This window comes from Schistocerca piceifrons, chromosome 4 (assembly GCF_021461385.2).
Source record: "Schistocerca piceifrons isolate TAMUIC-IGC-003096 chromosome 4, iqSchPice1.1, whole genome shotgun sequence".
In the NCBI taxonomy this organism is placed as follows: Eukaryota; Metazoa; Arthropoda; class Insecta; order Orthoptera; family Acrididae; genus Schistocerca; species Schistocerca piceifrons.
Genome location: NC_060141.1, coordinates 250,677,106 through 250,692,541, shown reverse-complemented (window position 1 = coordinate 250,692,541; position 15,436 = coordinate 250,677,106). Strand labels below are relative to the sequence as shown.

The 15,436-nt window shown below is 42.1% G+C and overlaps 1 protein-coding gene across 1 annotated transcript in view; it reads right to left on the bottom strand.

Annotated features, from left to right (window-relative positions):
* Positions 1-355: 355 nt before the first annotated feature.
* LOC124795077 (mitochondrial DNA helicase) overlaps positions 356-15,436 on the bottom strand; it is a 55,311-nt gene continuing 40,230 nt past the window's right edge. The window contains exons 4-6 of the mRNA XM_047258892.1: positions 2,317-2,618; positions 1,211-1,870; positions 356-1,106 (exon numbers count right to left, since the gene is read on the bottom strand). Coding sequence (XP_047114848.1) covers positions 996-1,106; positions 1,211-1,870; positions 2,317-2,618 — 1,073 coding nt within the window. The 3' untranslated portion in view covers positions 356-995. The remainder of the gene's footprint in view (positions 1,107-1,210; positions 1,871-2,316; positions 2,619-15,436) is intronic.

Below are 15,436 nucleotides of genomic sequence, written 5' to 3'. Positions count from 1 at the left end.
TTTATTTTCTTTATTCTTTGTTTTGTTTCTCGATTTTAATGCCTTAGTGTTGACTGATACTTTAAAATCTTGTCTGTGCTGTCTTTTTTCTGGACTTTTATCTCTCTCTCTCTCTCTCTCTCTCTCTCTCTCTTATTGTTTAGTTACACTTAGGCTTTCCAGGATTTGCATCATACAATATTGGAGAAACAATCATTCAACTTGCTCTAAAACCTGTAATTATGATTGTATAGTTACACTTGGGTAATAAAACTGTTTCCCTCGCCCAGAACAGATTTGCCTGAATAACACAAAATTCACTTATAAATGGTTAATTCATTATAATTGATTTTTAGTTTCATGCTTCAATCCTGGCTACAGAATAATGGTTTACTGGTATACCACTACTAACATATCAATACCAACTGTAAATTATTATTCCAAAGTGATGTGTGCTTTCCTTTTAAATGTGGTGATCATTTGGAATAAACCTTTGTTCGTTGACATCTAAATCTATACTGCAGAGAGCTATGGGCTAATTTGTTACTCATAGCAATGTTGCTAGAGACTGAGTAAGACTACTGATAATAGACTTGTAGAACAAAATAGAGTAATTTCAATAAATCATGGATAACAATTTTAGACTGGTTGAATTATGGTTTCAAAATTGTTCCTTGTAACTACAACATCAATATTTTAGCTCTGTGCAATGCCACTCTAACGATGAATTTTTTTAGTCATGTGTATGAAAAAAAGCTTACCATGAAGAACTTTGCATTTGTGTGTAAGCTCTTTTTTTATTTTTGTAGGAAATTATAAATATTATTGCAGGAATTATTGTTAAAAGTACTGGTTGTTTCAAGCAATGACAAAGCCTGATAAAAAGTATCAATTTTGACACAACAGTAAATCTAATGTGTTATACACTATGGTTCTTCCATTACTGTCCTTTATCTTTGCTCTTTTTCTTTTGACACAACAGTAAATCTAATGTGTTATACACTATGGTTCTTCCATTACTGTTCTTTATCTTTGCTCTTTTTCTTGTGATGTCCATAACTTAAACTGTCTTTGTCAAACTCCAAGGGCATCATACCAAGATCACCAGTATATCTGTTTTTAGCCACCTAGAATTCAAATAAACAGATACAATAATTTAGTCCAATTTCAAAAGTTATTAAACCCACTTAACGTATTTATGTGCAGTTATACACACTAGTTACAATCTCACCTGTAAGTACTTTTTGCCTCTGACAGAAGTCAGCCTTTTGTCTTGTATTATAAGCACATTATCTGCCTCCTGGGCAGCTTTTGCACTACCAAAAATTGAATTTGTTGTTAAGTCATCAGCATCTCTCTCTTTTCTAGGATGAATAACCAAAGTAACATGACAGTTCTTCTTTGTGGCAAATGAGCGGAATGATGCAATTATGGCATCTTGTTTCCAAAATCTGTCACTGTTTCGTGGCTCTTCAGAAATTCCCATCATAAATTGGACATTATCAATAATTACATGGGCAATATCATGAACATAAGCTGCATGTTCAACGGCTTCCATTACAACACGTACTGGTTGTTGCCCATGAAAAGTCATGAAATAAATTGGCAATTTTTCAAAAACATCGGCCCAGTAATCAAACTGTTCCAAGTGTGTATCTAATGGTACTGTCGCCATTTGCTGAAGCATTGTCCTTGCTAAACGGGCATTACGTATTTCAAAACTCCCCCAAAGAGTATTTACACCTTGCATGGCTAGATCCAAGGAATACTCACTCACAAAGGTAGTTTTACCACTACCAGTAGGACCTGTCAGGACAGTGAATTCACCACGTCGGTGACCTTTCAATATTTTTGTGAGTGTTGGGAACCTCTTCCACTTCACACCTTGGACCTAAAAAATGTAAGATACTACAAAAACAAATTCTGACAAAAATTATAATATATTATCAAACACAACAATCAAAAATAAAGACATAAAATTAGAAAAAGCAGTCACATACTGCACACCTAAATACAAAATATGAAAGGTGAAACTCATAAGGACATTATGCAACACACAAGAGAAACATTCACTCAGCAACTGCTCAAACCAGGAGAGGCACACAATGATAGTCAGGTAAAAAAATTAAGGAATGAGTAAATCTTCAAGTTTTCATAATGGCTCTGTTTATGAAAAATAAGACAGAAAAAAGGAAAAAGTTATCTTAAAGCAAACCCTGGAAGACAAGGAACATGAGATGTAGGTAAAAATTTTGATGTGGTAATTGGCCAGAAATTTGCAGTTTACCATACGGTACATAATTTACTTTATTCATACATATAATTAATGGTTATTACTTTATCTATGTTCTGCAACTCTGACAGAACATCTTCTCGTAGCGAAGAGAAGGTTGTAATTGCTTGGTGCCAAACGGGCTGGGCAGTATTTACAATTCCCTTCAAATCCTGACCTAGGTTTGAAGCAACAGCAGCAGAAATTTGTTTCTCCGTTGGTCTGACAAAATAGCACCTCCGCTCACTCATCTTTTTAGCAAACATCCTTGCAGCATCCCAAGCTCCAACATCATTTCCAAGCCACAGTACAATCTTATTGTAACGTTCAAGAAATGGTAACAGGAGCTGTGGTAAACTTGTAATACCTACAGAGTAAAAACACACTTTAGTAGTCAAATGAAAAAAGGGGGATGGGAAGGCACAGCACATCATTAAGAATCAAAGTACAGTGTATAATTTCAGTAATTTAAATTGCTTGATAGTGGGCTTATTTGGTGTCCTCTAATCTATTACAAGTGATGACAAGCTTTTACTATTCAACATTCAGTGCTCAGCAGCAAAAGGTCAAACATATATATATATATATATATATATATATATATATATATATATATATATATATATATATATATATATATATATATATATATATATATATATATATATATATATATATATATATATATATATATATATATATATATATATATATATATATATATATATATATATATATATATATATATATATATATATATATATCTGATTTTGCATGAGTGGACAGCCACTAGCTATTACCGTATTTACTCGAATCTAAGCCGCACTTTTTTTCCGGTTTTTGTAATCCAAAAAACTGCCTGCGGCTTACAATCGAGTGCAAAGCAGGCGCAAGTTCTGAAAAATGTTGGTAGGTGCCGCCACAACTAACTTCTTCCGTCGAATATATGTAGCGGCACACAGGCATGCTTTGTAGGCACAAAGATAAATACTGGCGCCAAAACCTCTGCGTCAGTAAAAAAAAAAAATCCGTATTGTTCATCTTCGAATGAAGCAGAATTTCCATGTATTACGAAAATCTGACTGGCAAGACTGTTTGGGATGTTTGTCAATATGGCCAAGTCTACGTTCTGAATTTTTTCGTACCTGCGAGAAGAGATGGTTGCTAATACGAACCTGACGAAATGTGAATCACATGCAGTATTCTCTTCACCATAAGAAAGAATACGAATATAAACATTTTGCCATGTATTCTTTCGTGTTTGCTGCTACCTCATTTAAATCCTGTTTGCCTACTAAACTACGAAACTGGGGTGAGACAACAGCAAATGTGGAAGAATATACATATCGTGTCATGTTTATATTCGTATTATTCTTATGTCAAATAGTGATACAGTCAGAAATGAAGACGGCAACTGACTAGATTTTTAAATCTAAGATGACTCTAATTTCTGTGCAGAATTTGATGTACTAAAGAAGCGGCCGCAAAGATTTTCAAACGGAGAAAAATTTTCGCCTAACTCTCGTTCAGAACATCTTCTATCATACGCAGTCTATTATTTGGTTCTTGTTAATCATTATCAAAGAAAGCAGCAGTGTAAGTAACAACAAATAGCAGTCTCTTGCTATTGTTTCGCCAATGAGACGATTTCTCTCTCTTTCTTCTTTTTTTTTTTTTTTTTTATTGTAAGCGGCGATGTTTTTGTTGTTGTGGTCTTCAGTCCTGAGACTGGTTTGATGCAGCTCTCCATGCTACTCTATCCTGTGCAAGCTTCTTCATCTCCCAGTACCCACTGCAACCTACATCCTTCTGAATCTGCTTAGTGTATTGATCTCTTGGTCTCCCTCTACGATTTTTACCCTCCACACTGCCCTCCAATGCTAAATTTGTGATCCCTTGATGCCTCAAAACATGTCCTACCAACCAATCCCTTCTTCTAGTCAAGTTATGCCACAAACTTCTCTTCTCTCCAATCCTATTCAATACCTCCTCATTAGTTGCGTGATCTACCCACCTTATCTTCAGCATTCTTCTGTAGCACCACATTTCAAAAGCTTCTATTCTCTTCTTCTCCAAACTGGTTATCGTCCATGTTTCACTTCCATACATGGCTACACTCCATACAAATACACTCCTGGAAATTGAAATAAGAACACCGTGAATTCATTGTCCCACGAAGGGGAAACTTTATTGACACATTCCTGGGGTCAGATACATCACATGATCACACTGACAGAACCACAGGCACATAGACACAGGCAACAGAGCATGCACAATGTCGGCACAAGTACAGTGTATATCCACCTTTCGCAGAAATGCAGGCTGCTATTCTCCCATGGAGACGATCGTAGAGATGCTGGATGTAGTCCTGTGGAACGGCTTGCCATGCCATTTCCACCTGGCGCCTCAGTTGGACCAGCGTTCGTGCTGGACGTGCAGACCGCGTGAGACGACGCTTCATCCAGTCCCAAACATGCTCAATGGGGGACAGATCCGGAGATCTTGCTGGCCAGGGTAGTTGACTTAAACCTTCTAGAGCACGTTGGGTGGCACGGGATACATGCGGACGTGCATTGTCCTGTTGGAACAGCAAGTTCCCTTGCCGGTCTAGGAATGGTAGAACGATGGGTTCGATGACGGTTTGGATGTACCGTGCACTATTCAGTGTCCCCTCGATGATCACCAGTGGTGTACGGCCAGTGTAGGAGATCGCTCCCCACACCATGATGCCGGGTGTTGGCCCTGTGTGCCTCGGTCGTATGCAGTCCTGATTGTGGCGCTCACCTGCACGGCGCCAAACACGCATACGACCATCATTGGCACCAAGGCAGAAGCGACTCTCATCGCTGAAGACGACACGTCTCCATTCGTCCCTCCATTCACGCCTGTCGTGACACCACTGGAGGCGGGCTGCACGATGTTGGGGCGTGAGTGGAAGACGGCCTAACGGTGTGCGGGACCGTAGCCCAGCTTCATGGAGGCGGTTGCAAATGGTCCTCGCCGATACCCCAGGAGCAACAGTGTCCCTAATTTGCTGGGAAGTGGCGGTGCGGTCCCCTACGGCACTGCGTAGGATCCTACGGTCTTGGCGTGCATCCGTGCGTCGCTGCGGTCCGGTCCCAGGTCGACGGGCACGTGCACCTTCCGCCGACCACTGGCAACAACATCGATGTACTGTGGAGACCTCACGCCCCACGTGTTGAGCAATTCGGCGGTACGTCCACCCGGCCTCCCGCATGCCCACTATACGCCCTCGCTCAAAGTCCGCCAACTGCACATACGGCTCACGTCCACGCCGTCGCGGCATGCTACCAGTTTTAAAGACTGTGATGGAGCTCCGTATGCCACGGCAAACTGGCTGACACTGACGGCGGCGGTGCACAAATGCTGCGCAGCTAGCGCCATTCGACGGCCAACACCGCGGTTTCTGGTGTGTCCGCTGTGCCGTGCGTGTGATCACTGCTTGTACAGCCCTCTCGCAGTGTCCGGAGCAAGTATGGGGGTCTGACACACCGGTGTCAATGTGTTCTTTTTTCCATTTCCAGGAGTGTACTTTCAGAAACGACTTCCTGACACTTAAATCTATACTCGATGTTAACAAATTTCTCTTCTTCAGAAACGATTTCTTTGCCATTGCCAGTCTACATTTTATATCCTCTCTACTTCGACCATCATCAGTTATTTTACTCCCTAAATAGCAAAACTCCTTTACTACTTTAAGTGTCTCATTTCCTAATCTAATTCCCTCAGCATCACCCGATTTAATTTGACTACATTTCATTATCCTCGTTTTGCTTTTGTTGATGTTCATCTTACAGCCTCCTTTCAAGACACTGTCCATTCCGTTCAACTGCTCTTCCAAGTCCTTTGCTGTCTCTGACAGAATTACAATGTCATCGGCGAACCTCAAAGTTTTTACTTCTTCTCCATGAATTTTAATACCTACTCCGAATTTTTCTTTTGTTTCCTTTACTGCTTGCTCAATATACAGATTGAATAACATCGGGGAGAGGCTACAACCCTGTCTCACTCCTTTCCCAACCACTGTTTCCCTTTCATGCCCCTTGACTCTTATAACTGCCATCTGGTTTCTGTACAAATTGTAAATAGCCTTTTGCTCCCTGTATTTTACCCCTGCCACCTTCAGAATTTGAAAGAGAGTATTCCAGTTAACATTGTCAAAAGCTTTCTCTAAGTCTACAAATGCTAGAAATGTAGGTTTGCCTTTTCTTAATCTTTCTTCTAAGATAAGTCGTAAGGTTAGTATTGCCTCACGTGTTCCAACATTTCTATGGAATCCAAAATGATCTTCCCCAAGGTCCGCTTCTACCAGTTTTTCCATTCGTCTGTACAGAATTCGCGTTAGTATTTTGCAGCTGTGACTTATTAAACTGATAGTTCGGTAATTTTCACATCTGTCAACACCTGCTTTCTTTGGGATTGGAATTATTATATTCTTCTTGAAGTCTGTGGGTATTTCGCCTGTCTCATACATCTTGCCCACCAGATGGTAGAGTTTTGTCATGACTGGCTCTCCCAAGGCCATCAGTAGTTCTAATGGAATGTTGTCTACTCCCGGGGCCTTGTTTCGACTTAGGTCTTGTCCTCTAGCCATCCCTGCTCAGCCATTTTGCACTTCCTGTCGATCTCATTTCTGAGACGTTTGTATTCCTTTTTGCCTGCTTCATTTACTGCATTTTTATATTTTCTCCTTTCATCAATTAAATTCAATATTTCTTCTGTTACCCAAGGATTTCTATTAGCCCTCGTCTTTTTACCTACTTGATCTTCTGCTGCCTTCACTACTTTATCCCTCAGAGCTACCCATTCTTCTTCTACTGTATTTCTTTCCCCCATTCCTGTCAATTGTTCCCTTATGCTCTCCCTGAAACTCTCTACAACCTCTGGTTCTTTCAGTTTATCCAGGTCCCATCTCCTTAAATTCCCACCTTTTTGCAGTTTCTTCAGTTTCAATCTGCAGTTCATAACCAATAGATTGTGGTCAGAGTCCACATCTGCCCCTGGAAATGTCTAACAATTTAAAAACTGGTTCCTAAATCTCTGTCTTACCATTATATGATCTAACTGATACCTTTTAGTATCTCCAGGATTCTTCCAGGTATACAACCTTCTTTTATGATTCTTGAACCAAGTGTTAGCTATGATTAAGTTATGCTCTGTGCAAAATTCTACAAGGCGGCTTCCTCTTTCATTTCTTCCCCCCAATCCATATTCACCTACTATGTTTCCTTCTCTCCCTTTTCCTACTGACGAATTCCAGTCACCCATGACTATTAAATTTTCGTCTCCCTTCACTACCTGAATAATTTCTTTTATCTCGTCATACATTTCATCAATTTCTTTATCATCTGCCGAGCTAGTTGGCATATAAACTTGTACTACTGTAGTAGGCATAAGCTTTGTGTCTATCTTGGCCACAATAATTCGTTCACTATGCTGTTTGTAGTAGCTTACCCGCACTCCTATTTTTTTTATTCATTATTAAACCTACTCCTGCATTACCCCTATTTGATTTTGTATTTATAGCCCTGTAATCACCTGACCAAAAGTCTTGTTCCTCCTGCCACCGAACTTCACTAATTCCCACTATATCTAACTTTAATCTATCCATTTCCCTTTTTAAATTTCTAACCTACCTGCCCGATTAAGGGATCCGACATTCCACTCTCCGATCCGTAGAATGCCAGTTTTCTTTCTCCTGATAACGACGTCCTCTTGAGTAGTCCCCGCCCGGAGATCCGAATGGGGGACCATTTTACCTCCGGAATATTTTACCCAAGAGGACGCCATCATCATTTAATCATACAGTAAAGCTGCATGTCCTCGGGAAAAATTACAGCTGTAGTTTCCCCTTGCTTTCAGCCGTTCGCAGTACCAGCACAGCAAGGCCGTTTTGGTTAATGTTACAAGGCCAGATCAGTCAATCATCCAGACTGTTGCCCCTGCAACTACTGAAAAGGCTGCTGCCCCTCTTCAGGAACCACATGTTTGTCTGGCCTCTCAACAGATACCCCTCCGTTGTGGTTGCACCTACGGTACGGCCATCTGTATCGCTGAGGCACGCAAGCCTCCCCACCAACGGCAAGGTCCATGGTTCATGGGGGGGATAGTGGCGATAGCGCGCACAAAAGCAAGCCATGCGCGAGCGGCGACAGGCCGTAAACACGCACTATCAGAAAGCAACAAACAATGCGTGACACAGTACAGTAATGCATTTTCAGCTTAGAGTGACGTAAACACCTATAACAAAGAAAACGGCACTTATCAGATCGTAGCAAAATAAGCAATCGATTCAACCAGACGAAGCACGTGAAAAAGGAAGGGTACCTGTATAAATACGGATGGAGCTCCTGACGCATAGCAATGGCTACCTGGTAAAGCTTAACTGCTAAGCTTACAACTCAAACTAAACTACTGTAGCTGTATCGTCATTCTATTACAATGGGCCAACTTTGTTTTGATTTGGAGGTGTGGCCTAAAACTTCTCCCTCCCTTCGAATTTCGAGTCTCAAATTTCATGTGGGGCTTAGATTCGGGAATTTTTTTTTTATTTTTTTTATTTTTATTTTTTTTTTTTTTAATTTCGAGTCTCATTTTTCAGGTGCGGCTTAGATTCGAGTAAATACGGTAACTATTTCATCAGAACCACAGAGTAATTTAAACATGTAAATGACACCCAATATCAGGTCTAAAAAATAACAAGATGACTGTTTTTGGATCAATTGGAACGTATACATTTACAAGTTCAGACTATACCTCTCCTAATTTTTACCCTCCTGAAACAGTAATAAGCTTTACATATGAGCTCCTTGTCATACTCTACTTTTATAGTGGTGGTGTGGTGGTGGTGGTGGTGGTGGTGGTGGTGGTTGTGGTAGTAATAGTAGTAGTAGTTTAATTCCGCCATAGATCTCTTTTACAAGGATATTGGACATGTCTTGGTATTACAATTGAAGAACAGCAAAAATAAACTAATTCTGATATACAGACAAGAGCAAAATCGGCAATGTTTCAAAAATGCTAAATGTGTATGGGAACTGGACCTACACCCTAAACTTCTTCTCCCCCCCCCCCCCCCTTTCTCTGTCCATCTCCTCTCTGTTTGTCCATCTCCTTTGCCCTCTCCCTCTCTCTGCCCGTCACCTCCTCTCCCCCTCTGTCCATCAGCTCCTCCTATGCCTTTACCCCTCTTCCTCCACCCCCTTTATGTCTGTCTCCTCCTCCCCCCCCCCCCCCCACCGGCTCCATCTCCATCTCCTCTTCCCACCATTTGCTGACCTTAAGCCTTCTTTACTGTTATTGCCAACAAAATCTTGATAGTGAACTGAAGTTATTTAAAATAAGTGGGTAAATTGGTTGGGATTATTGGCACACATGGCATGAGAGACCTCTCCTGCTGATACAGGATAAGAGAGACCTCTCCTGCTGCTGGATCTGTGAGGAAATAGTTTTAATCTGCATATGGGTAGGATTACAAAGTTTCTGTTAATTCAAATTCTGTAGTAGTATTCTAATCATATGCCAATAAAGTGGACTAAATTATCTGCAGCAGAACGGCCTCAGCAAAAAACACCATGGGACACAGCCATTAGGTTCTGGGATTCAAAGATCCAATACAGCCAACAACACACCATACATTCAAGGAACTTACAGAGGGCATTGGCTAAACTGATTGGACAAACAGCTGTCCATCTGAAGAGGCAGTTTACCCAGTTTCAAAACTAGAATAATGACACTTTCTCATCACTGGGAAGGAAATATCCCCTCACTTCAGCGACGATTAAAATGAATAAGTATACAACATTGCCTAGCCATCAATAAGTGTTGAAGCATATGGTTTTGCACCCAGTCTGGTCAAAGAGCCATGTCGGGGCAGAAAGCAAGGGTGCTGACAAGTCCGACTTGCTAAATGGGGCATTATAAGACTCCAGGTAATGGAGAACAAAAGACAAAGGGAGTAATTCCAGATGGTGTTAGAGAAGATTGAACACCAGCAGATAGTGGACCAATGCTGAAGCCTGGGCGAAATTCTGAGCAAAATGCTAAGCGATACAGTCCGGCCTGGTGAGGATGACACCATTAAGGGAAATTCCCAAGACATCTATAGGAGGACATGGGTCAAAAATGCAACTGATCTTTTCCCATACCTCTGAAGGAGTAGTATGCAGCCCTATAGCAGTGACATATCATTCACAACAAATCCATTTCTTGCATTTAATTAGATGACAGGCCCAAGCATGAGGCCATTTGAAAGCCAGGGGGTTGTCGAGAGATGGATGCTATTTCTAGCATTGGAGAGCATGATGGCAGTCTTTAATAGTCACAGCAATTTCATGGATCCACCAAGGGACAGTCTTCCATTCAGGAGAACCCAAGGAAGAGGGAATTACTGAAGCAGCTGCCAAAAGAATGGCACTGGTCAAACTCTGTATGGACCCATCAATGCCATCATGTGGGAAAGGCATCACAATTTGCATCAGTGAATGCCCATCTGAAAGGGCATGCAGGTGAATTGTGCTGAAGAAGAAGAAAGACAACTGGAAAATGATCACTGTCACACAAATTGTCGTGAACTCTCCACTAAATGGAGGGGAGGAATCCATGGCTACAGATGGAAAGGTAAATGATTAAAAAATGCTGTGTGCTACACTACATTGTGTGGGTGCTCCAGTATTGCGGAGGCTGAGATCAAACCCTGCCAGCAGATCTTCAACAATCCTACCCCAGTCAATGGCTGTAGTAACACTCCACAGAGGGTCATGGCCATTAAAATCTACAAGGAGAAAGACAGGAGGAGGGAACTGTCAAAGGAGGGCAAGAAGAGCAGGAAACTTAGGAGGCCAGTCTGGGGTGACAAAGATTGCATATTGTTTCTGCAGAAGTCTAAAAGGATCAGATCAGGCATCACCTCCATTGTGGTTTGAAGAGGAACCCAGGATCTAATAATGCCTGTGCAGACCAACGTACGGCAAAGAGCTGACCGGGTTCCAGCAGAAGGCATGGAAACCAATAAGATTCAGTGAATGACTGTCCATGAAATGAGACTCCTGTAATACAACACAGGCTACAGAGTAGAGAGAAAGAAGAGACTGCAATTCTCAAAGGTGATGACACTAACCATTACAGTTCCATTGGAAGAGGGTAGTACTACAGTCAGAATGGGCATTGAATGGGCCAGAATTGAGCATTATTCCTAAACAATCTCTGTCACAGATAAGGATGGAGTGAGATCCATGAATGTGAGAGGGGACCCTGATTGAGATGGAGGGGGCAACATGCCTTGGGATGTCAGGGAGAGGAGGGGGGGGGGGGGGGGGGGGGGGCAGGGGGCTGGCCCTGAGACTTACACATCATCATCATCTTCTTCTTCTTCTTCTTCTTCGTCTCCTCCTCCTCCTCCTCTGGAGGGCAAGAGGAGGTGTGGTCAGGAAGAAAGCAAGTTGCGGCAATATCAAGACCTAAAAGAGAATGAGCAATCATGAGGCCCACAAGAGTTTGGGTCCCACATCCAACTTGAAGTAACAGACTTCTTGTCCTGGAGATGCCAGGGAGGAGAGCTCCTAGAGGGAGCCCCATCCCCAGTAGGTGCCAGAAAAGAGGGTTTTCTGGCCAAGGAGAAGGAGCAGTTCCTTGAAGGCAGGGAACGGGGACCACCAGGGAGGAGAACAGGGAAGGGGGACAGGATGGAGGTAAGGAGGAAGAGGAGGACAGGACACAACAAAAGCAAAGGTAGATAATGGAGATACCAGGCTGAGACTGTCGAATTTCCACTGGGCCTCAGAGTAGAACAGATGGTCAAGAGTTTTGAATTCCTGAATCTTCCTTTCCTTATTATAAATTGGGCAATCTGACAAGTGAGGATAATGTGAGCTGGAACACTCCATGCACCTGTGCGATGGGGTGCAAGAACTCCCAACATAGAGAGGCCAGCTGCAGTCACTGCAAATGGGATTTGCCTCACCTCATGAAGACATGTGACCAAAGTGGAGAACCAGAAACAGCCCATGGGAGGTGGAGTATTGGGCTCCTGGTCATAATAGTAAACCATAACCTTAACTTTTTCTGGAAGGGTACTCACTTAAAGGCCAGGATAAAAGAGTCAGTATTAACACAATTGTCTTAGGACCTCTCTGCACTTGCCAGACAAAACTGAAAGCCATGCCATGCCAGATTAGTCCAGAGTTCCTCATCAGACTGATAAGTAGGTCCCTGCGAAAATAATGCTCCGTGTCAATTTAAAGACTGGTGAGGAGTAATACTCACCAGGATGTCTCCCAAAAGCTCACAAGCACAAAGGGAAGCCGACTAACTGGCAGAAGAGCAGGAACCACCTCACATCTTACTAAGGGAGTCAACTTCATCGAAATTATCTTCAATGTGTTCAACAAAAAAAGAGTGGTTTAGCAGTGGTGAATGTCTCCCCATCTGCCCTGGGTCAAACCCAGTAACAGGGAAAGGGTTTTGGCCTAAGCCATCCACTCCCAGACATACACAAAGCAGTGACAGCTCAGGTACCAAAAGTGTGATCCCTGTGTTGTCAGTGGGCTCAGCCTGATGGGTACATAACAGTCCCTCTACACAGTCTGGCTACCATGTTGGTGACCTGGGAGAGGTGGAGGCTATGGCAGGGAAGGAAGGGGGGAAGGAGGAGAGGGGAGATAAACCCACACTAGAGACACTAGGGAGGGAGTTCTTCCCAAATGACTCATGCTACAGAAACATTTTTCCAAGGGAGGTCAAACCCCAAGAGGGACCAGAAAAAGCCAAAAACAGGGAGAGTGGAAAAGTGAGAGAAGACCGTAAAGGAACAGCAGAACAGAGGGAATAGCCAGGTCATTGTAAAGGGATACAGGGATGGAAAAGCAGCCCAGAAGGAAAGAGAGGCTGCAAAACCTCCGGGCCACATGCGAGCCACACACGTAGCCACAAAAGAGCTGTGGACCCCCTGGGCAGACAGTTTTTGTTTGATATTGAAAATAAGGAGAAAGAATATACACTGAAGAGCCAAAGAAACTGGTACACCTGTCTAATAGCATGTAGGGCCCCCGCAAACACACAGAAGTGTCGCAACACAATGTGGCATGGACTCAACTAATGTCCGAAGTAGTGTTGGAGGGAACTGACACCATGAATCCAGCAGGACTGTCCATAGATCCGGAGGGTGGAGATATCTTCTGAACAGCATGTTGCAAACATCCCAGATATACTCAACAATGTTGATGTCTGGCAAGTTTGGTGGCCAGCAGAAGCATTTAAACTCAGAAGAGTATTCCTGTAGCCACTCTGCTGTAGCAATTCTGGATGTGTGGGGTGTCGCATTATCCTGCTAGGGCTGCCCAACTCGTTCAGATGGATGCAGGTGATCAGATAGGATGCTTACATATGGCACTTGTCAGAGTCGTATCTAGACATATCAGGGGTCCCACATCACTACAACTGCACATGCCCCACACCATTACAGAGCCTCCACCAGCATGAACAGTCCCTTGCTGACATGCAGGGTCCATGGATTCACGAGGTTGTCTCCATACCCGTACATGTCCATCTGCTCAATATAATTTTAAGTGAGACTCATCCGACCAGGCAACATATTTTCAGGCAACATATTTCCAGTCAACAGTCCAATGTTGGTGTTGATGGGCCCAGGTGAGGCTTAAAGCTTTGTGTCATGCATTCATCAAAGGTACACAAATAGGACTTCAGCTCTGAAAGCCCATTTCGATTATGTTTTGTTGAATGGTTCGCACACTGGCATTTGTTGATGGCCCAGCATTGAAGTCTGCTGCAATTTGCGGAAGGGTTGTACTTCTGTCACGTTGAACAATTCTCTTCAGTCATCATTAGTCCCGTTCTTGTAAAATCTTTTTCTGGCCACAGCAATGTCGGATATTTGATGTTTTACCAGATCCCTGGTATTCACAGGACACTTGTGAAATGGTAATATGCTGTGTCCCATCGCTCACGCGCTGACTGTAACAGCTCGTTCAAACTCACTTAAACCTTGATAACATGCCATTCTAGCAGCAGTAACTGATCTAACAACTGCACCAGACACTTGCTGTCTTATATAGGTGTTGCTGACCGCAGCACCGTATTCTGCCTGTTTACACATCTCTGTATTCAAATACACACACCTATACCAGTTTCTTTGGTGCTTCAGTATAAATGGGAGAAACAACCTGTCTGAGTGTTTAAATACCTTGCTATCATACTTAAAATTGACTGCGAGAAAGAAAACTAAACAGCACATTTTCAAAGTGCAGCATTTTCTTTTTTGCATTCGGTTTTAACAGAAAACCTGTACAGTGTTGTTTAAAAATATATATTCTATGTCCATATGAATCTTTGTTAGAGTGTCAGGTAAAAATGTGAAGTAAGTCGGTCAAGAACTTTTCAAGATTTTTGGTAACATCAACTTCTCTTTGTATAGTAGTATAGATTTTAAATATCTATTTATATACCATAGATATTTAAAAATATATGTAATATTTGTTCATCTGAAGCTTTATTGGAGTATCATGTAAAAATTTGAAGAATTTTTTGAGAATTTTGCTATCAACTCTTAATGTATTGTCACATATACAGGGCTATTCAAAAAGAAGGAACAGATTCCAAACATTTATTGCTTCCAAACTACAAAAAACAGAACTACAATTCCAATGTTCCTGGAAAGAGAAAGTTCAAATTTTTATGCATTCAATGTGAGCATCATGTGTTACATGACAAATATCAAAACAGAGCCTCATTTCCTGCCACACACGAAATAGATGGTCTCTTGTTACCAAATTCACAGCTTCAACAATGCGATGTTGAAGACTTTCAAGAGTGTCAGACAAAGGGTGGAAAAAGTGGGTTCTTTCATGTAATCCCACAGCTAAAAGTCAGAAAGAGTGTGGTCTCGAGACCTGGGAGGCGACTGGCAATGAAGTTCATCTTCTGCTCCTCCTCTTCCAATCCAACATACTGGAATGGTGTCATTCAGGTAAAATCAGATAGGCTTAGAGAATTTCTCTCACTAGCATAAAAACACTACATTTCCCACTCACAGTCAATTTTGAAAGAAGAACTAAATTAACTTTCAAGAATGTATTAAGTCCATCAAGGCCACAAAACTGGCTATATGTAAACAGAAATGACACTGAAAGTATTTTGTGCTGCTGCCAC